Source organism: Pithys albifrons, chromosome Z, assembly GCF_047495875.1.
Source record: "Pithys albifrons albifrons isolate INPA30051 chromosome Z, PitAlb_v1, whole genome shotgun sequence".
In the NCBI taxonomy this organism is placed as follows: Eukaryota; Metazoa; Chordata; class Aves; order Passeriformes; family Thamnophilidae; genus Pithys; species Pithys albifrons.
This window is the reverse complement of record NC_092497.1, coordinates 51,221,094-51,243,511: the sequence shown is the minus strand read 5'-3', so window position 1 is coordinate 51,243,511 and position 22,418 is coordinate 51,221,094. Positions and strand designations below refer to the sequence as shown.

The 22,418-nt window shown below is 44.7% G+C and overlaps 2 protein-coding genes across 3 annotated transcripts in view; one reads left to right on the top strand and one right to left on the bottom strand.

The window, feature by feature from the left end:
- MSH3 (mutS homolog 3) overlaps positions 1-7,643 on the bottom strand; it is a 101,724-nt gene extending 94,081 nt beyond the window's left edge. Inside the window, exons 1-4 of the mRNA XM_071580143.1 lie at positions 7,480-7,643; positions 4,631-4,754; positions 3,416-3,639; positions 856-1,068 (exon numbers count right to left, since the gene is read on the bottom strand). Of these exons, the coding sequence (XP_071436244.1) occupies positions 856-1,068; positions 3,416-3,639; positions 4,631-4,754; positions 7,480-7,620 (702 nt within the window). The 5' untranslated portion in view covers positions 7,621-7,643. The remainder of the gene's footprint in view (positions 1-855; positions 1,069-3,415; positions 3,640-4,630; positions 4,755-7,479) is intronic.
- Positions 7,644-7,667: 24 nt separating this feature from the next.
- Positions 7,668-16,174, top strand: DHFR (dihydrofolate reductase). 2 transcript variants are annotated; one of them, XM_071580144.1, is made up of 6 exons: positions 7,668-7,832; positions 8,402-8,451; positions 10,021-10,126; positions 11,053-11,179; positions 14,301-14,416; positions 15,995-16,174. In XM_071580144.1, the coding sequence occupies exons 1-6, from the start codon at positions 7,747-7,749 to the stop codon at positions 16,080-16,082; spliced, it is 573 nt and encodes a 190-aa protein (XP_071436245.1). In that variant the 5' UTR covers positions 7,668-7,746; the 3' UTR covers positions 16,083-16,174. The 2 variants fall into 2 exon arrangements, with proteins under 2 accessions (XP_071436245.1, XP_071436246.1); XM_071580145.1 differs by lacking the exon at positions 7,668-7,832 and adding an exon at positions 8,067-8,237.
- Positions 16,175-22,418: the final 6,244 nt, after the last annotated feature.

The window sequence follows — 22,418 nt, the reverse complement described above, 5'->3', positions numbered from 1 at the left end:
TATCAAAGAGCAGTAGAAACTAAACATTAAATAAGAAAGAGTAACAACACTTACTAAAATGTGACATTATCATGTGTGATTTTATTTGGCTTTCTGCCCTTTAGTTACTCACTGACTAGACAATGTGTGTTAAGCAGCAACTGCACCCAAGCACGGATCTGTCTCCCTGGACCACATAATTCTATTTCTGGACTGCAAGTACATCAGCAAATGACTAGACAAATTACACAGCCCAAATGTGAAGGGCAAAATTAATTCCCAGTAACTAAGCAACATTTCTCATTGGTCTCCAGTGTGGAAATAGCACCAATCCAAGGCTGGTAGCAAAGAAATCATCACACACATCACACACACACAAAAAAACCCAACAAAACCCCAACATTATGAACCACTAATGAACCTCCACTGTAAAACCATGTTTGTTACCAAGTTCCTACAGATCAGGCAGGTGTAGGTGCTACATCTGAACATGCATTCAAGATGCTCTCTGCACCCAGGCTGTACTTGCTATGTTCATCCCTTTTTACAGCACTTGTCTCACTGTCTTCCAGACTGAAACACTCCTGGATGAGTTTTGAGCCAATTCACCCCTCATTTTTTCATCTTTAACTCTGACAAGTAATTATTCTGGGAACTCACCTTAAATTCTCAGCACACAAGACAGTAAGCACTACAATACCATTATAAAATAATAAATCTTTTTTTGGTAAAAGGTTTAAACATGCAGAGACTTTTTGATCTTGATTTCAAGTATTAAAAGAACCCACAAAGAAACCTCCCTTCTGGAAGTGGCCATAGACTGAGCAGGACACCAGCACAACGCAACCAGCTTTCCACAACCCTGACAAAAATTACCTCTGCATCTTCTCCAAAGAAGCGGTATTTGTATCCACACTCCACACACAGAACAGCATCTTTATATTGTTTCTTCATTTCTATGTACTGAAGCTCTAGTGGAGTGTAAATGGTTTTGGTTCTTCTATTAAGATTCGTATCTGAAGCATTTTGAGTATTTTCACAGGACTTAAGAGATGCAGAAAACTGGCTAAGATCACATCGTACCTCCTCCTGTAAATAAAGGATGGAAAAGCATAGTTAGGAATCATCAAACAAATCAATTACCCTTGCAGACCTTGGCTTGCACTGACCACAGAGCTCAAGACTGTCCTTGCACTAAACAGTCCCAAGAGTTGCAGCAAAACTATTGAAGTAGGAGATACAGAACACAGGTGATTTGGAATTCAAAGGAATTAGAAAGTCATGAAAATCAAAGTTAGTTGACTTGCTTTATAACAGTCCTCAGACACTTCAGGTGAAATCAGATCCCAACTGCATCCTAAGTCTGCCAAACACAGGTCACAAGCTGTGCTGGCTGCAAAGACTGGGCAGTCTGAACTGGGCAGTATAAAAATAACCACTCCAGTTTACAGATAAGAAACTCCAGTGCAGTGCAGAGGGATCTAGGATGTTCCAAAAACCCACCAATAAAACCAATCTGAGTCCCAGTTCACTGTCTCAACTACCAAAACTGTATTTCTTCTCCAGTCTGCCCTTCCTCAGCAAACCTCACAAAATAATTTAAACACAGATCTATACTAGTTTCTAAAATCTATTAAAGGCTTTGAGCCCACTCTCTCTCAGTTTACCATTCACAATGACATTATGCAGCCTATTTTTGCCAAGCAACTTCAGCTCTACAACTCTGTGTTGTTCTGTAGTATCAGTAAGGTGATGGGTTCAGTCTTTCAGCAGTGTGGTGAAAAACACTGATAAGGTATATTTTACTGGCAAAAAAGTTCCTCCTCACTTAAATCACACCACCAAGTACTAATAAAATTGGTTAGAAAACAAAATACAAATACAACACCCTCCACAAGTTTTTAAAGTCTATGGCCATTCAAAACACAACAGATCAGGTTGTGCTGCAAAGTTCCAGATGTGCCAATAAACCCATGAGACTTCCATTTCTACCAACAGCCCCATCCAGATTACAAGCACCCAAGTGAAGAGCCTTTTTAACAGCCATGGTAACTCAGAAGAAACACAGAGACAGCTTAAATCACATACTTCAGGTCACTGGAATGTACAAAGAGTGCAGTCAGGGAACAATCAGTGAGAAAGAACATTAAATGTAACTGCACAATTCTCACAATTGCACACCATCCAGCAGGACAGCACAGCCCAGCACAAACTGAGCTGAACCACAGCTCAGGTGGCCACAGCAGCTCAGAGGCCTCTACTGCAAAATCTCAGCCCAGGGGTCAGCAGCCCTCGACCCAAGGTCTGCCAGCCCAGCAGGATGAGCTTGCCTCACTTTAGAGGAAACTTATGAAAAACCACAGCAAAAAAGTCTCATAAAAGCAAGCAAAAGAAGTAAAAACAGACAGAGAAGTTGGATTGTTGAGATGGTTGTAAACTTGAGGGATTGAGAGGAAAATCACTCACATAAAAAGGTTATAACTGTATAAAAAAAGCAAGACACAAACATCAAAAATGAGCTGCTCCAAGCAGGGCAGCCTTGTAATGTTTTCTGTGCTCTCCAAGTGACCACATCCACATAACCTCAATCTCTCATCACAAGTGAAACATCTTGCCACAAGCTGTTCACTTCAGCATTCTGAGCTCACTCTCATACAAACCAGACACCCCCAGTATAAGTTCACACCTTCAGACAGGGAAAGTGAAAATCAACTGTACAACCCTCCATACAACCTCCTTCCCTCAGAGAGTCAGGAGTACAATTCCACAAAAGAGCAGTTGCCACAGTAAGCCAGGAGACACCTCTTAGCACCTGAACACTTCAAGCTGAGCAGGCTGATCCCCAAACCAACCAATTCACTAATGTTAATTAGACCCATAACTAATGAAGAAGCAAAGTACTATTACTCTTACAAAGTACTATTACCCCACTGTTATTGACTTGCATCCTACATATCATAATGATCTGTAAGCTACCCATACCCTCTGCAGATGTAAAAACAGTGGTATCTTTAGCAGTTGGCTTTACCAGCAACTGGATTAGGCTGCACCTCAGCAATACTTCTGATAATATTTATGCAGAGAAAGCCTGTTAGAAATCTGATTGCCCACATCAAAACTGGCAGAACTGAAAGAAAGCTGAGCAAAGTGCTTGACTGAACATGTGTTATCACAATATTACAGCTTCATTCACAGGCACAAGACACACTGCCAGTGTTTCTGCTCTCTCATTACTGCTGGTTTCCAGTGGTGTTTCTGAAGAGCTAAAAAGGCATCCTGCTCACTACGAGGAGAGCCTCAGGAAAACAGAGTCTGTTGGGTCCTGCTGCCCTGTTTCACATCAGGACACAACAACATAAAGGGAAGCTTCTGCCAAAACTTGCTTTTTTAAACCACAACAAGCAATCTACACAGCACAGACCACAGCTCTGCATACCTTCTGAGCAACCTTTGGGCCAGTGTCCCAGGGTGGAAGAGGGTTCTTCAGTTCTGAACTTCTCCTAATAACAGTGGGACATTTTTCCAAACTTTGAGATACTCTCTCCTGAAAACCATCCTCCTGGACTCTGGTACACTGCTGGTCTGAATCACTGCAAAATTCTCTCAGTCTGTCTAGAGTCTCCAAACATATACGTGGCTTTTCACGCTTCTGAGGTTCTTCTGCAGTAAAAACACACAACAAAAACATTAGTAACTTGTTTTCCAAGACAGAATGTCCATTAGAGCAACATCAGTAAGCATAGAACACAATTATTTTGCTCCATCTCTCTCTTCTCTACATTCCTTCTGCTCTCCCATTGCACTATTTCTGCCAGACTGACAGAATTGTGCACGGAACCCCTTTGGTTAACTCCCCTGGAAAACCAATATTCCTCACTTGTGTACTTGGCCATCCATGGAAAAACACACACAATTATTTTCTGGGCTGATAACTACAAAGCCACAAATTTATCCAAGAACATTGGAAATCAAGTACAATTTTTTAAGTACATTTTTTTAGCAGTATTGCTGCTGGTGGTGTCTTAGTGATACTTCAAACCATTGCACCCACAAAACTGAATACAGTTCCCATTTTAAAAAACACAGAGGGGCTAATTGTTTTAAATGAGGTGCAAGGAACTTTCTATACACTGATTTGTTTTTGTACTAGCATTATTTTACTAAACTCTTGGTTCAAAGCCAGATGGAACTCAGGCATTTCTGAGGCAATGGAGTGGCTGTTGTTTCCCAGGTCAGAGCACTGGACAGGGGCTATTTACTTTGGGGCAGCCTTTGGGTACCCCAGTGGCAAACCAGTCTCCACAGAGCTGTCAGGGGTCAGTCATGCTCCAGAACAAGTTAAACCAACACAGAAAGCAAAGTTGCACCATTTCTGCCTGGACATCTGTCCTTCACTGACTGAACAACCCGTTAAAGCTGAGTCAGCTGAAGGGGATTTGCAGAGTAATTCTGGAGCAAGGCTCAGATTCCTCCTACCTTCTGAGTCACAGAAAGGTTCTTAAACCATACAGGAGTATGGTCACTTCAGGGATGTATCTTACACTCACGAGACACTTCCCAAAGTATCTGCCAAAACACTTTTTTCACATTTGACAATGACAAACTATTTCCTGACTGCCAATGCTGGGAGGTTTGTTTACAGTCAACTCACTTTTATCCAGAGTCTTCAGGGGATTACAGATGTCTTCTAGAGTGATTTGTCGTGCCTTGGTCTTCTTTTCACAAGGTTCATAGTCTTCAGTTGATGTGCTCCTTTTTGTGTCACATTCAGAGGCCTGGAATGTGAATTACACAAAGAAGTTCAGTCCCTGTTTCTCATTGTCAGCCTCTATGAAAGACAATAATGCACCCAAGGATTTCACAAATAGATAAGGCAAATATTGAATAACTTGTCTCTGGCAGTGTCCAAGGCCAGGCTGGACAGGGCTTGGAGCAACCTGGTCTATTGGACAGTGTCCCTTCCCATGACAAGTGTTAGGTCCTTTCTAACCCAGTCCCTTCTGGGATTCTATGAAAATAATTTACCATATACAAAATCCCTAACTGTTTTAGCTACCTACATTTTCTGTGTATAAAACAGTTCTAGAAGACAAGGCTACAAGAGGAAGAGAAAAAGTGCATTCTGTCTTCACATTGTGCTAGAAAAGAAACACCTGCAGCTACTGTGGCTTCAAAAGGCAGCTTAGAGCTACTTCTGTGGCAGAGAACTGAACCAGCGTTTAACAGACTTTCCCATCACACCACAGACACCACCTGTGCCTGAACCACAGCTCACTCCCACAGTCCAGAGATCTCTCCCTGCCAGACACTGGCTGTTCACCCCCAGGAGGCACCATTTCTGAACCCCAGCACTGATGGGATCACCTGCACCTGCTTCACATCTCCCTAGAAGTGTCACAGAATCACAGAATGGATTGGGTTGGAAAAGACCTCTGAGATCATCGAGTCCAACCCTTGGTCCAACTCCAGTCCCTTTACCAGATCATGGCACTCAGTGCCACAGCCAAGCTCAGGTTAAAAACCTCCAGGGATGGGGAATCCACCCCCTCTCTGGGCAGCCCATTCCAGTGCCTGAGCACTCTCTCTGCAAGGAATTTTTTTCTGCTCTCCAACTTCAGTTTCCCCTGGCAGAGCTTGAGCCCATCGTGCCCCCTTGTCCTATTGCTGAGTGCCTGGGAGAAGAGACCAACCCCCACCTGGCCAGAACTTCCCTTCAGGCAGTTCCAGACAGTGCTGAGGTCACCTCTGAGCCTCCTCTTCTCCAGGCTAAACACCCCCAGCTCCCTCAGCCTCTCCCCTTAGGAGTTTTGCTCCAGTCCCTTCACCAGCCTCGTTGCTCTTCTCTGTCAATCCAGACTAAACTGCCTGTAAGCACCTGGGTTTGTACAGAATCCAGCACTTTGGACCACTGCTCCTTAGATGACTTTTGACACAGGCATTCTGAACACTATGGAAACTAAAAATTCCACGATTTATGCTGCTTTGTCACTGATCTATTGCTTGACAGAATGCAAGAAGTTTGACTAAGTATAAAGAACTTACAACTCCAACAACACGCAAACACTTTACAGATAAGCACATAACAGGTGCTTTCAGCAGCCTGAATCCACATTTCCTATAGTAATGCCAGATCATTTAAGAGGGGCATTTCAAATTCCTTACAACTAAGCAGGAGCTCCACCCTCACCAACTAAGCCCCCAACATCTACATAACCTACCCATATGCACAGCCCATATCAGCAGCAAAGTGTCCAAGACTACTGTTAAATACCACCAAACTAACACTAATTAAAAAGCTTTCTCTGGATAGGAAGAAAGCTGCAATCACCACTCCAAATGGTAACAAAAGCAGTTGACTTGAGACACAGGTGGAAAAAGCAAACACCCACCCCAGGGTGTAAGGGATTGAAAACTTTAACTGCAGGGAGAGTAGAAAATATAAATTCTGAATGAAAACTAGTTGCCGAGAGACAATTTTTAAGCAGTGGTGGTACAAAGAGGCTGCTGGATCATTGCAGGCTCTTGTAACCTTTGTCCCAACAGCAGACACACCTGGAGTCACCTGGGCTCCATCACCTGGGCCATGAGCCCAGCCTCCTGAATGCCAGAGCTGCCCAAAAGTTCAGATTCATTACTCAGTGTGCCACAAGGCAGTAATTTCACTCTGACACTGCCCATTTATTTCAGCCCTGCACAGGCCCTGGTGCTCAGTGTGTGCCACACACAGCACAACACCTGCCCTTTCTGTGCCCTGGTTTGCACACAGCAAGTCAGAGCTGAGAATTCCCAAGCACAGCCCCTCTGTCAGGGGGCAGGCAGGGGCACCCCCAGCAGTGACACAGGGCCGTGCCCAGGGGGGCTGCAATGTCCCCAACAGGGACACTGCACACCCTCCCTGGGCAGCTGGGCCAGGCTCTGCCACCCCCATGCAAAGCAGTTCTGCTTCATGCTGGGGGCACTGGTTGTACTGGAGTTCATGGCCATTGCTCCTCGTGCTGTCCCTGTCCCGCTGAGCAGAGTGTGGAACCGTCCTGTGCCACCCCTGGAGATGTTTGTGTGCAGTGATGGGTCCCCTCTCAATCTGCTCCTCTCCAGACTGACCAGGCCCAGCTCCCGCAGGCTCTGCCCACCAGGGAGATGCTCCACAGCCCAAACCATCCCTGTGGCCTCCAATGGACCCTTTGCAGCAGTTCCTGGTCCTTCTTGTCCTGAGGATCCCAGAGCTGGACACCCTGTTCCAACTGTGGCCCCAGCAGGGCTGAGCAGAGGGGCAGGATCCCCTCCCTGCTCTGCTTGACACTCTTCCTGAGGCATCCCAGGATCCCCCGTCCCTTCTGTCCCCAGGGCACTGCCAGCTCACGGCCACCGTGTCCAGCTGTTCCTCCCGCTCGGGATGCTCTCCGAGCTGCCCGGTGTTCCTCAGGTACACTATCGGTCCCACCCGTTCATCCCGGGATAACGGGCCGTGCCCGGTCCCTCCCGCCCCCGCGCCCCGGTCACCGTGCTGAGGGCCGAGCCGCCCTGCCCGCCGGTCGCCGCCGCGCCGAAGAACCTGCTGAGCACGAGCTGCGTCCTGGTCCCGGCCCCGGCCCCGGCCCCGGCCCCGGTGCGGCCCCGCTCCCGGCGCCGCGGCCCCGGCATGGCCTGGCCCACCGGGCCCGGCACCGCCCCCGCCGGATGCGGCCGCTGCGCCCGCCCTGTCCCGCCCCGCACGGCACGGCTCGATACGGCACGGCAGTATACGGCACGGCTCGGCTCGGCACGGCCATGGCGCGCTCGCTGAACTCCATCGTGGCCGTGGGGCAGAACATGGGCATCGGCAAGGACGGGCACCTGCCCTGGCCGCCACTCAGGTACGGCCGTTCGGACTGCTCCGCGCCGCGATCCTGCCGGCGGGCGCTGTGGGGCCGCTGTGGGGCGGCGCGGGGCCCGCCGGGACTTGTAGGCGCTGAGAGCGCGGCGGCGGGAAAGCGGGAGGAAGGCGGGAAACCGGCGCGAAAGCGGCGGCGGGAAGGCGGGAAAGCGGCGGGAAGGCGGCAAAGTCGCGCGGGAGCTGCGCGGGGGGGTCGGGGGAGGTTCGCTCTCACGGAGTGGCCATGGGACATCGTTAATGTCAGGGGACATCGGTACCGCCGAGCGGGCCGGGGGACACCGCCTCTGCCGGGGGACACAGTCGCACCGGGGGACATCGCTCCTTAAAGCGGAACCCAGTCCTGCCGGGAGGACATGGCCTCTGCCAAGGGACACAGTCCTGCAGGGTGATCATTGTCCCTGGCAGGGGACACAGTGGCACCGGGGGACACAGTTCTGCTGAGGACACAGTGTCCCACCGGGGGGCACCGCCCCTGCCAGGAGAGAGTCCTGCCGGGGAACACAGTCCTGCTGGGGGACATCGCTGTAACGCTGTTCCTGTCTCCCGCAGGAACGAGTACAAGTACTTCCAGAGGATGACGAGCACGACGCGTGTGGAAGGTGAGGCGGAGCTGTGCGTGGTACCAGGCACTGCACATTCCCTGGATCACAGCCCTGCCCTGCACATCCCCTTCCTCCCGAGCCTCACCTGTCTGTGCCTCACCCCTGCTAAATCAATCCTTTGGGTCAGATCAGCAACCAAGGGGCTTCAGGTGTTTCGGGGGTGCAGCTGGTCTGGAAATAAAAGAGATTCCCACGTCCTGTTTCCTCCAAAGAGTAGAAGACTTCACTTACATTTTACCAACAACGTCTTTGCCTGGAAACCCACATTAGAAATGGAGGTGTTTTCACATGCTGGAGGTGGTTTCACATGAGCAGAGGTGGTTTGCTTTGTTCAGGCTGCCTCAGCTTATCTCACTTGTTTGCCTTGGCCATTTGTTCCACCCCTCTGACGCTTGTGACAGTAATTTTCGTGGTTTGCAGCGTGTTGAGCTATCCTCTGTGCCAGAAAACCCTAACCCTGCTGATACCACACAGCAAACATTCCCCAGTGTGGTCACTCTTTCCTTGGGTTTCTTTATTTTCATGCCCCTGTTAAAACTCACTTGTTTGCTAAAACTCCTGGTCAGCCTGAAGTGTTCCCTTGTTTTAGTTAGGTGACCTGTTCTGTTTTCTTACTTACAAGGTCTGTTCCATAATCCACAAGGAATGTGTAGTATCATTTTGCAGCAGTCTTAAGTGAAGGATTTTATCTATGTTTTGGAGATCTGATACAACACACTGCAACCTTTTCTGTACTAAAAAAGACAGAACACAAGTGTAAGTCTTTATAGATGTCTGCACTTTGAATCTTACCTGGCACAAACAACCTGTGATCAAAAAAAAATGTTTAAAATACGAGTAAAAAGAAAAAATTTGCTCCATCCTGCCTGCAGATCTTTTGGTAAGCTGTGACTTTAGATGTTAGCCAGCTAAGTTGTTTCATAACTGGACCTCTTAGTGCAGTTTGCGGCCATAAATCTTCACAGCAGGGATGTCACCATTGCCTCTGTTGACCCTCAGCCTCTGTGTTTATTTCTCTGACAACTCCATTTCCTCATAAAGGGAAACCTTTCTCTTCTTAGCAGTGTGTGTATAAGAGATGATCAGGTCATGAATTCTTGTGTTTGGTCAGAAATTGTATTTATGGGTGAATTTTTAGAATGATTGAACACCTGTTGCATTTCAGCTTTAGATTTAATTTCTAAAAATTGTTCTAGAATGTTCTAAAAATCATGATTTTATAAATTTGCATGAAACTGAAATTAGCTCAGTTGGTTAAAACTTGGCTGTAACAATGCCAAGGTCATGGGGTCAATCCCCTGTGTGGGCCATTGACTGAAGAGCCGGACTCGATGATCCTTGGGGGTCCCTTCCAGCTCAGAACAGTCTGGGATTCTGAGTCTGGGATTCTGCTTTGGGGTCAACTGACTGGCAAGCCTTTGAGGCCACAAACATGTGACCGATTAGAGATCTGGAGCCTGAGCTTGTGCTTTTGTTAACTGCTGATGAGGCATTTAGGAGGGGAAGGGAAAGTCCAACACTGTCACTAAACAGTAAATTTAAATTAGTGTTTCCTATCCTACTCAGGTAAACAGAATGCTCTGATAATGGGTAAAAACACCTGGTTCTCCATTCCTGAGAAGAACCGTCCTTTGAAAGACAGAATTAATATTGTGCTCAGCAGGGAGCTCCAGTAAGTATGATGAATAATAGACCTGTAAAACAAATAAAAATTCAGCACCTAAAAATACCTGTGGCAATACAACATACGGTAATTCCAAATGTATCATCTTTGGTATCTGGCTAGGAAGCATTTCTGCTGCTGATTCTGAGTGTTATAACCACTTTACCTTTAATTTTTTTAAAAAATTAATTCACAAGCTTAATTGTCATTATTTTGCATCATAAGTACTGCTTCTGGCTTCACTCACAAACCATTTGGCAGTTGTCAGTAACCTTTTGTATTCATGTATTTAACTGCATTTCTCTAGTTCCTGCTCAGATTGGTGGTTCTCAATCCCTTTTTGGAAGTTTATTTTTATTAGGATTTGTGGATGAACTGCCCTTTTTCAAAGCTCTCATTTTGAAAGCATCACCCACAGTCACCCACATGTTAATAAACAAAAACATCCACTTAGAGTTTCTATTGCTTTGGAGGATGTTGGTGGGTTTGCAGCTGGATATGTGGATGGGCAGGGAATTGGGGCTTATCAGCTGTTTTCATTAAGTGAAATATTGATGTTTTGAAATTCAGGTAAAAATCTGTAATTAATTTCTATATTATCTGTATTTAATTATCTGAACTTAGTTTATAGATTGTGTTTTCATTTTATAGATATGTAAATTTCTCAGTTATGCTTTTTCAAAAATGTGTTCTACAATTTCAGATATATAATTTATAATGCCTCTTAAATTATGATGAATCTGAGATCTGATAAACAACCCTGCAGTCAGATGAGAATTCTAACATAAGTTGGCAATAACAGGCATTTCAAAACAATTAATTAATGTAAATTATTATTTGTGAATTCAGCAAAACACATTATGTGTTAAGATTATATTGGTGATGATGATGAATTCCCCTTTAATTACTTAGTGATAAAACTTTCCTTTTTCCAGAGAAACCCCAAAAGGAGCACATTATCTTTCCAAAAGTCTGGATGATGCTTTAGCTCTTTTGGATTCACCAGAGTTAAAAAGCAAAGTAGACATGGTGTGGATCGTTGGAGGCACTTCAGTTTACAAGGTACAGTCAGCCACTCCTGGGGTACATCTCTCTGGTGGGGTGAGGATGGCTCAAGTTCCTGATAATTTTGCTTCAGAAAGTCCTTTTCCAGCGAAGCAATTCCAGCAGAGCAAGTCTTGGCAAGTGAGATTTCAGCTCTTGTGTTTGAAATACCTGTCCAAGTAACCACATGTTGCTCTGGCCAATGAGCCACTGCCATACAGGCTTTGTACTTTTGAGATCTTTTCTTAAGCACCTGGATTGCTTGGGGTTTCAGCCAGAACCCATATTGGTATGTTTATTTTACTGAGGTTGCTGACTGACCTTGCAAAGGATGTGAAAAAAGAAAACAGAAAAAAACAGAGCATTTTTAGCCAGAGTATGACCCTTTATGCATGTGTAGAGGTAAGAAAATAGGGCTTGGAGAGAGCTGGTGGGTGATGGTGTCATATGATTATCTCCTCAGTAAGAGGAGATATGATTATCTTCTCAATAAGAGGAGATAATCATGGCTAAAGCTTGCACTCTGCTTTCCCATCCAGCAACTAGATGTCCCCACTGCTCCCAGTCCCTGTATTCTTAATTGAATTGTTAAGAACTATAAAGCTTTTTTTTTTAATAGTGAAGGAAACATTTTCACTGTCCTTTACTCATTAAAAGTATGGTGGGAAACAAAATCCACTTATTGTTTGGCACTTGGATTTTAGTGCTGTCATGCTCCTAGTGTCAAATTAGGGCAGATACTATGCCTTGTGTGGGGTAGGAAAATACATTTTCTGGTATCTCTTGCCTTTGCAGTTTGTGCCTTTCACAAACTCTGTGTCTTAGGAATTAATCTTTTACAGTAAAGAAGTGAAGTGTTTACATACTGCTAAGGCTGTAAGAAAAATGAAATGCCTGTGCAAATAGCCTGTAAAACATTCCTTCAGCTCAGCAGTGTGCATCCTCTAACTGCTCTTCTGTCCCAAAAGTGTGTGGAACAGATGGAGTGGGATGGCCAGGGCAAGAGTTGGTGAGGAGCTACTTGAAATGCTGTGGAAATGACAGAGTTGTGATAAAGCTGCTTTGCCATCCTGCCAGGTGCACAGCAGGAGTTGGCAGAGGCAGGGCCAGAGCCCAGTTCTTGCCAAACAGGTTCCTGGAGGGTCCACACATGAGGGGTTTCATGTTGATACCAAATTTACTATCTGAAGTTACTGTCAGAGAACAGGAAGACCAAGTGCTGTTAGAGGGACAGGAGCTGGAACACAGGGGCAGTAACTGGGATGACAGGGGCTTGAGGTGGGGAGACAGGTCCATGGGCAGGATCAGGACAGAGTCAGACGTAGCCTTGGGATGACCAGACAGGTCCATGTGCAGGATCAGGACAGTCAGACATAGGGATGACCAGACAGGTCCATGGGCAGGATCAGAACAGAGTCAGACGTAGCCTTGGGATGACCAGACAGGTCCATGGGCAGGATCAGAACAGAGTCAGACATAGCCTTGGGATGACCAAACAGGGCTGTGGGCACTGGCCAAGGCCAGGTCAGTGTCAACCTGTGACATAATTCAGCTCCTTACTTAAATCCCAATAGAGGGAAAATGGCACTGACCAGAACAGGCCAAGTGAAATGGAAAGTGGAATCACTTCACAGTGTGTTTCTCCTTGCCTGCTCCATGTCCCTGCCATGGCACTGGGCATTCCAGCCGCTGAGGAGCAGCTTGTGGGTCAGGACCACCTTGAGCCTGTTGCTTTTCCCCAAGATCTTTTCTGTTTGTTGTTTCCTGTCCATGGGTCACCTCCACACACAGGCCCCAGAGCTGGTCTGCAAACTGAGGAAGCATTTGTGCTTCTTTCATTAATGAGTGGATGGTTACACAGTGGTTGGTTCACTCATCTAATGAAACATTTACCTGAAAAGAGGTCCCTATCTGGTCTCTTTGGGCTAAATTCAGCTCTTTTTGCAACATCCATGGTCCGTGTGCTCTTCCCTGGCCTTTCTGGTGAATTCCAGAGTCCATAGGAAGTCAAATTTTTCTACTACAAAACCAAAGTATCTCTGTTTGCAGAATACAATATGTTTTTACTTGTGGAGCACATTATTATTCTCTTATTTTGCAGGTGTATGTTTCTCCTCTTACCTCCCACCCTTAAACAAATAAAGCTACTGGTATTTATATGGGAACTGGACCAACACCAGTTCAAGTGCTGTTGGGTGCTGGTGTGCTGTGACTTAACACTTAAATTTTTAACCATTCTCTAGTAATCGAGCAGCTTTTCTAGAAAATAACCTCTCACCAGTGACAATGATTACTTTTATTGGATCCCATTTGCTGTTACTTGGTTCCTGTACTTGTCCAAGTAGTACCTAATAGCCTGATGCATGGTGAGTCACCCTCCACAAAGATCAAAGATTGATGCTCATTGCCATGTTAAGAGAAAGGGAGGAACAGCTATGGGCTTTGCGAAAATAATTGTAACTACCAGCACCAATGTAGCTTTTAGTGGGTTATTTTAATGCCACAGAGTCCTGGAGAGGTGCTGTTCCAGCCTGATCTGGCAACAAAATGTCTCAAACTTTTAACTCCTGAAGTTGTTAGTGAAAAAACTCTCCTAATAAGTGTTATTTTAACATTTTTCATCCAAGGAACTTAGAAACATTGTTGTTAAAAACTTTCAATGTATTTTGTCATGTTGCTACAATCCAGACATCAAACTTTGAAGTTAAACTGATAGGCAGTTTGATATCTGGAATTTCAAACTAATGGCAGACTAAAAATACGTTATCAATCCTTAGCAGTGATAGTAATTAAATATCAGAACAGATGACATTGAGGTGAGGGCATCTCCCACCACCTAAACCTTCCTGTTTCTCTAAGAAGTGTTAATTCAGAAATTGCTTATTGCCAAGTAGGCCACACTGTTCCTTTCTTCTCACAGCGCTATTTAATTTTTTTTCCTAATTTCTGTCAAATAACCCAAAGTCTGAGAATAGGTTTTGCTGCCACTTACCAGATAGAACTGACACAAGGTGAAATGAGACCTTTAAAAAGTGCTCTGGAGCAGAATCTAAAAGATGAGATTTAGAGTGTAATTTTCACTGCTTTGCTAAAATCCTGTGCTGCATAAATAGTGCTGGAGTTTCTGTTGTTTTTAAAGGCAGCAATGGAGAAGCCAGTTAATCACCGATTGTTTGTGACAAGAATCTTGAAGGAATTTGAAAGTGACACATTTTTTCCAGAAATTAATTCTAAAGACTACAAACTTCTCACAGAGTAAGTATCAGATTGCACACTAGGTTTGTTTCAGAATAATCTAATTTGAATGTGCAAGGGTCCTGCTAAGGCTGTGCTGGTTTGAGGTAGGGGTGATTTTTTTCCCCCAGAAAACTTTATTTACAACCTGGAGTTGCATCTCACTCTGCACAGAGGTTCTTGGAACTTGCTGTGTTCTTCAGTCTTCCCATAATCCTCACAATAAAGAACTGCACACATCAGTTTTCTTCAAAAGACTGTTTCTGGGGTTAGAATTACTCAGATACTTTCTCAGGTTTGTAACTCTAAATGTGTGCACAGTAAATAGTCTTTGGCCTCTGAATGTCTTTGATAAATTGCCAAAGACAAATGAAAAATGTTTCATGAGAAAGGGTTGAGCATTATTGGTTTCTAAGGTTCCTTTTCTCTTGAGAGAATTTCTTATTCCTAACAAATGTAGTAGAAGAAGACACTGAACTGTGAGTTTGTGCCTTTTGCTGTGGTTTCTTCTGTTTATCCTTGTCATAGCCAGTCATGCTTTTATGTCCTCTCCAATGAGACAATATCCAACAGGCAGTGAGGAAGCAGCAAAAATTCAGCCACCAGCCTCAAGAGCAAGGAAGGACAAGACCTGTTCCTCCTCTTGGTGCTGCTCCTGTTTTGACTCCCAGCTGGTTCTAGACCAGCATTGGAAGAAACAGGAGCTGTGGGGAGTGGAGGTCTCTGCAGAGGCACAGGAATGGATTAGCACAGCACTGAGTTCAGGGAAGAGGAATGCAGGAGAAACAAACAGGGTGGGTGGGGAGGACAAGTCACCAACTCCAACATACTCTGAGCTGCCCTGTGTTCACCTGAGTGCCCTGAGGTCTGACCCAGAGCTCCCTCTCTCCCCCAGGGCTGTTCCTTAGGTGTACATTGCTTTTGGACAGTGAACTGAAATCAAGGGTTTGGCTTTGGAACATGTTATAAAGTACCAGGCAATCTCCTCTCTAAGGTGGAAACCTGGCACCATCAAACTGGCAAATGAAATTTCAAATGTATTCTCTCTCAGTCAATGTTATTCGTACAAAATCCTCATTCTGACATAGGGAGATGAAAAGATTTTTGAGCATGTCTATTAATAAAAATTGGTTTAGACAGTCTGGTATATAGGGGAACTTTTTCTATGGTTGCAGTCAGCTGCTTTAAGAATCTGCTGCAAACTTTTAATAAACCTTGTCCTTTGTGTTTCCTCTAAACCTTATGAGGAAAAGCAAGCAAAGGAAAACCCCAAAGTGTTCTGTACCTTGGCAGGCATTTTGAATATTGGCTTTGTTGGAAGCTTTAATAAAAATACTGGGGATTTTTTGATTAAGCCAAAAATTAAGGGTTTGTTTTGCATCAGACTATGCTTTCTTCAAGTGAAAGATATGTGTACAAGTTGCAGGTAGTATTAATATGATTCCTAAAACCAGTTTTTACATAGTATACCAGTTCTAAGGACAGTATTTTCATTTCCAAACAAATCACTTTTCTGGTTGATTGGATAAATTACAGCTAAAGCGTCATGATATTTTTACCTACTTGTTGGCTTTTACCTTTCCTCTCCTCTCTCCCTAGGTACCCAGGTGTGCCTGCTGATATCCAAGAAGAGAATGGGATCCAGTACAAATTTGAAGTGTATGAAAAAGCTGTTGTGGCACAATAAATGAGGCATTCTGTACTTCTTTGTAAGGGCAGGCATTTTTAAATCCTGAGGTCCTACTGAGTGTAAACATTAAATTTTTGAGAGAAAAATCATTCCAGATAGTACAACACCTCGTAGTGATTGATTCCAAAAACCACACCCCACACTCTGTACACCCTGCACTGGAAATACAGGGGTTGTCTGCAGCATGGAAGAGATAGATGTGAGCAATTCCACAGCAAAGATTGCATGAGCCCTTGCACTGATACTACAATCCATGGCAGCATCCCTGACAGTTCTCTAATGAAAGGCATTAGACTGTGTCAGAGCATTTCTGCTGAAACCAAGGTTTTAAGTATCCTGGTTCAAAATGTCCAGTCAATCCTCCTGAGTTTGCCTGGGATGTTGTGAGCCTTTGTAACAATCCCTAAAATGTGTTGGTGTAGAGGAAAGGCAAGCAAGCCCAACAGGGGAAAAGGCGTCTGGAAGTCTCAGGCAGCAGCTGAAGGATGCTGTCTTAGTTTGAGGGAAACTGAAATGTTTACCAAGACAGAGGGGAGGATTCCTCCTCAATAACCACATCACCCCTTATTAAATTTTTAAAAAACTTTAATTAGAAAATGTATATAAGGATAACTTTTCTTAACTACTGTATAAACTGAGATTGGCCATGGCACTGAGTGCCATGACCTGGTAAATGGACTGGAGTTGGAGCAAGGGTTGGACTTGATCTCGGAGGTCTTTTCCAACCCAATCCATTCTACGATTATATATATATAGACATAACTATAAACAGACCAGAGTAGACTACTCCCCCAGCACCAAAAAAACCCAACTCCTAAATACTGTAGGTTCCTCCTGATAGAGTTATATTTATGGACAGTGTGAGTGTCACACCTCAGCCACGAGGTGAACCCTCAGTCTGTTCCCAGCAAGGCAGAGACAAGGGGGGTGTCGGATTCACGTGGTGCAAGATGGAGCCTTTTCCATGGGGAAGAGCAAACTCTCTCTCTGTCCTTCTTCTTTATTCAAAAGAAGAAAACACTGGGAGTTGAGGAGTGGTGGTAATTCCCAGAAATCTCCTTGCAGTCCAAGCCAGTCCCCAGGAAAAAGGTCTGCAGTGTGTCCTGAAGCAGCTGTAAACCTCCTCTCTCTTCCCTCTCTCTCTGAAGCTCAGGGTGCCCAGAGATGGAGGGGGAAAAGCAAAGAGCAGAGCCGTAAGGAGCTCTCACCAGCTCAGCAAGCAGTGGCTCTCTTCCAGCAGCTGCCCCAAAACAAAGTGAAGCAGCACCCAGGAAAAGCCTCTCCTCCTCTCAGGTGCTGGGGATCTGTTTCTCACCTCCATCCCTCCATTCAGATGGAATCTGGAGCCATCAACCACTCCTTTGTTCTCAGTCCTGGCACTACAACACCTGAAACTTTTGTGTTGGTAGAGTGAGAAAAGTTCCCTGAAGGACTCCTCCCTCCACCACCTCCTTCCTTTGTTTGAACCTTGGACAGATGCACTGATCCTTCCTGCCACTGCAGTGTGGGTTCCTACAGGCTCACCAGTCCTGCCACCCAACCTGTGTCAGCATGGGCTTCTCTCCATGGGGCCACAGGTCCTGCCAGGAGCTGCTTCAGGAGGGCTTCCCATGGGATCACATCCTCCTTTAGGAGTCCCCTGCTCTGGGGTAGGGTTCTGCAGGGCTGCAGGGGGATCTCTGCACTCCATGGGCTCTGAGGGGCTGCAGGGGCACAGCTGCCTCACCTCTGGCTGCAAGGGAATCTCAGCTCAGTGCCTGGAGGTCCTCCTGCCCCACAAGCATCTCCTGCCCCTCCAGCTGCACAGGCACAGGCTCTGCAAGTCTGTGCTTGCACATCCTCACTCCTCTTGCCACTGCTGTTGTTCCCCACAGGCTTTTCTTCACAGTTATCCCAGAGGAGCTGTAGATGTGGCTGACGGGCTGTGCCTTGGCCAGGAGTAGCTCTGCCTTGGGGCCAGGGGTACTGGCTCTGTGTCACATGAAAGGAGAGGGCAGAAATGCAAAGATTTCTTGTCCAACTGTCCTAGTTCAGCAGGTGGGACCAGTTTATCACTGTGTGGGTGTGACCAAAGCTGTGCATTCTAAACCCTCTGGGCCATTGCCCAGGAACTGTTCCCAATGGCCCACTGGCAGCAGCTGCCCAGGGCACAGCTGAGCCCTCGGGCTGGGAGCTGGCTGGGAAAGAAGCCTGGCAGAGGAGCTGGGAGAACTGCCCTCCAGGGACTCCTTGGCACCTCCACACCCTGCCCTGGGGGAGGCACTGGGGGCTCCCACCTGCACCTGAGGGGAGAGAATCTTGGGCTTTGGGCACTTGGGGAACCACTCATGGGATCCAGAGGAGGATCAGACCCTGGACAGGAGGTGCCCACCACTCTCCACCAGACTGTGCCATCATCTGCACCAACAGGTTTGTCCCTTCCTTTTCCTTTGGACTCGAAGGAACCACGGGGGGCTCAGCACAGGGGCCACCAAACCCCACTGTGTTTGTGCCCCAGGGGGCTGGGTTAGACTGCTGGGTTTGGGGGTTAAACCCAATTTCTCTTTGTGCCATTGCATTTATTGTGATATTGTTATTAAATTGTAACTCTGACTTATAATCTCTTTTGTGTTGGGTTCATTTCTCCTGTCAGTTTGTCTTTAAACCAGCACACCCACCTGTATTAATATAAAGTTAGTAGCTATGAGCGTCCTCAGAACAATCAAAGCTTTGTGAACCCAGCACTGCCTGTTTAACAATGGACAGAACACAGGTTGGAAAGGTTTTCAGCCTTCCTGTGAGGACCACACTTTAGCCAGGGAGAACTTACGAGCTATAAGCATTTCCAGAAAATCAAAGTCTTAAGAACTCAACACTGCCTGTCAAACAGTGGACAGCACACAGGCTGGAAGAATTTTGATCTCTGCTATGAAACCACACTTAATAGCCAGAGAGAACTTTCTCTATTGATTCAGGGACCCCTCAAGAAAAAAGATTTTATCCCTTCTCCATAAAATCATAAGGTCTTCACTAATATTTAATCAGAAATGTACTAACTCTGTATTTTATATTAATTTTTGATTTTACCTTTTACCTTAGTTTGTCAGTTATCTTAACCATGCAGGGCTTTAGACAAAGTGGAATTTAACCCTGTAAGCTGTAAACTGACATGCTGAACTGTAAGAAATAAATCAGAAAACCTGTCTAGGTTGAGGCTTGAAGCTGTAATATTGTTTAGTTAAAAGGAAATATAGGGTTGCAGAGACAAGAGCAGCCCATTAGATCTGTTAAAAGTCACCCTAAATATGCGGCTTAACTCTTGGAAGGTGTTATCAGTTGTAACCAAATCTATAAACCTGGAAACACAAAAGTCTCATCGAACAAGCCTTAGGTGGAATTATCCCCCATGTTCCCAGTGCTGAATAAAAGGAAGAGTTTTGTTCTATTCTGTTGGATTTGAGTGTTTCCTTCAGTCACCCTCTAGGACCAAGTCCTGGCCAGACAAACCCAGCTCAATCCAATAAAGAAGTTTTAACATTTCTTCACACCTGTGAGGTGGCTTTGCTCTCTCATGAGAAGTTTCTTTGTCACTTTGTGGCCATCTCTCAGTATAAGAGCACACACATCTATTCCTTAAACAGTCTGTGCTCCTATGCCCCTATCAGTTATCAGGAAAGATGCAGTTAATTTGTTGATTTGTTTTTGAATGGTCTGTCTGACAAATAGAGTTTATAAGCTGATAGCTGAGTCCTGTTTTGTCTTCTTTAAATACAGCCAGTGTAACAGTTTGTGTTGCTGTTCCTTTAGAATATCAGCTATGAGCAGCCCTTGAATTTTTCACAGCAATTTACAACACTTAGCTGATAACTTTTGCAACATCTCCTCTGGGTTGTCTCAGTTTTCTCAGTTTCCTTTGAAGCTGTAAGTAGTTCCCATCATTGATCTCCTTGTTCCATGTGTGCCGATATTCTATCGACCGATAAAAGCCAGTTTATGCCACATACTGCAGGAGGAAGTCTCTTGAGTTTTAAATTGACAGCACTTTGTTGAAGGGGAGGAAAAAGACTATTACCAGGGAGATGCCATGAGTGTTTTCTTAAGTATAAGTCACAGTGACCCTGGAGAGAGAGTAACTTTTTGAAAGTATTTAAAACATACCAATTACAGGTCAGTGTTGAAAGCTCTGCAGAAACACTTTGCAAGGTACTGTATTTAGGATAACTGACGTTTATTAGAAATGGAAATAAAAGACTTTACAGGATGTCGGATTGCACTGTGATGCTGAGGCCAACACACATTTCTGCCCGAGGGTGCATTGCAGGAGACACAGTTCACTGAGACCACAATGTTCTGCAGAATGATTTTGATTGCAAAGAACCTGACTTGGATGCAAAAACAAGCCTGCTGAGAACACAAGTGATTGCTCTTGAATGTTTGTGGACTTAGTCCCTCCACATTTAACTACGTTTCTTTGTCAAATTCAGCAAGTTAAGTTAATTTGTGGTTCATGGAAATGTAGACTTGTGGGTTTCCTCCATCAGTGTTGCCTCTGCCAAGGAGATATGGTTTGGTTTGGTTTGGTTTTCAGTAGAAGCTTTGCTATTGGACAGCACTTTTCGTACCACAGCTTTTCAACATACAGATCCCAGTGAGAAGTAGGAAAATGCATTTGACTGCAGTTAAGTCTGGTCCAAATAAGTGTGTTCACCCCAATGACAGACACACTGACCACTACAAGGTGAGATGCCAATATTTCAACCTGGATAGAGCCAGAAGGGTGTGAGTCTGTGCTCAGGAAGCTGATTTAAGGAAACAATCAAATCCAATGGACTAGAACAAAACTCTTCATTTTATTCAGCGCTGGGAACATGGGGGAGAATTCCACCAAAGGCATGTTCGATGAGACTTTTGTGTTTCCAGGTTTATATCCTGAGTCACAACTGATAACACCTCCTCAGAGTTAAGCAGCATATTTAGGGTGACTTTAACAGATCTAATGGGCTGCTCTTATCTCTGCAACCCTATATCTCCTTTTAACTAAACAATATTACAGCTTCAAGCCTCAACCTAGACAGGTTTTCTGACTTATTTCTTACAGTTTAGCCTTTAATCTAAACAAGGTTTTGGTTTATTTCTTCAAGTTCAGCTTACAGTTCAGGGTTAAATTCCACCTTGTCTAAAGTTCTGCACGGTGAACATAACTGACAAACTAAGGTAAAAGCTAAAATCAAAAGTTAATATAAAATACAAAGTTAGTACAAGTCTGATTAAAAATTGGTAAAGACCTTATGTTTTTATGGAGAAGGGACAAAATCCTTTTTCTTGAGGGACCCTCTATCAAAGCACATACATTCTCTTTGCTGTCTAGGATTTATTTCCTAAGGATGGTTCCCTGGCACCTGCCACCTGCCCAATTATAATTCCCAAGAGAAAAATAAATATTTTATACTATGGCTTGAAGAAAAAAAAAATCCTCTGTTCCAAGTAGAACTTCCCCATGTTTTGTTTACTCCTGTACGTCATTGATGAATTATTCCTTGAAAAGCCATAGATTCTCATTATGTCTAGTACAGGGGGAATTGTCATGTTTTCCTCCAGGTCCATGCAGCTAAGTGCAATGAGTACCATCATGAGTGACAGTCACCAAGGAAAGTCTAGTGCAGGTATAATTTAATCCCCTTCATTCCTGCTTTCCTGGGAACAAACTGTTCTGAACAGAAAAAATTTTAATTTTCAAGGACAATACCAGTTTTAACAAGATAGCTAAAACGAAAGGGTCTTCATAAAAAGTGAAAAACAACACATAAATGCTTTTGTTGCTTTTCTATTGTTCATTATCTCTTATCTGACAGTGGACAGTGATTTCCATGTGGCAGTAGAAAGCTGATGTTTACAGTAGTTTTACAGCCACGGTGTATTTAAGGTCAGAATGGGGAACATTCCAACAACAAATCTCTACCACAGACAACAATCCATAGAAAAGAAAGGTACAGTCTGAAAAATAACTTTCCTAATGTAGCAAACAGAATACTCTTAGTAGCTATGCAGAAAAGCAGGGGGAAAACAGGAAAGGGAAAATTACAATTATTATCTTTTTCAGGTTATCTGAGGAAAGGACCGGGAGCACTTGACATGAAATCTCGATGGGAAATAGGAGATTATGTTGTCTTCATCAGACTACAGCTAATTTGCCGAAGACTTTAACTAATCCTGAGTGGTTTAAAAGCTATGCTAACAGAAGGGGACAGGAGCAGACAGAGACAGCAGCTGATGTGGAGAGGGGAGAAGCTGAGAGGAGAATTGTACATTAATCAGGGTGGAAAATGAGGTGGAAAATGAGATGATCAAGTTTAG

Excerpts from the sequence above, each read along its gene's own strand:
- DHFR (XM_071580144.1), top strand. The coding sequence starts at position 7,747 with ATGGCGCGCTCGCTGAACTCCATCGTGGCCGTGGGGCAGAACATGGGC. Across the intron at positions 8,452-10,020 it reads GAGCACGACGCGTGTGGAAG|GTAAACAGAATGCTCTGATA; the intron begins GTGAGGCGGAGC and ends TATCCTACTCAG. Across the intron at positions 14,417-15,994 it reads GACTACAAACTTCTCACAGA|GTACCCAGGTGTGCCTGCTG; the intron begins GTAAGTATCAGA and ends CTCTCTCCCTAG.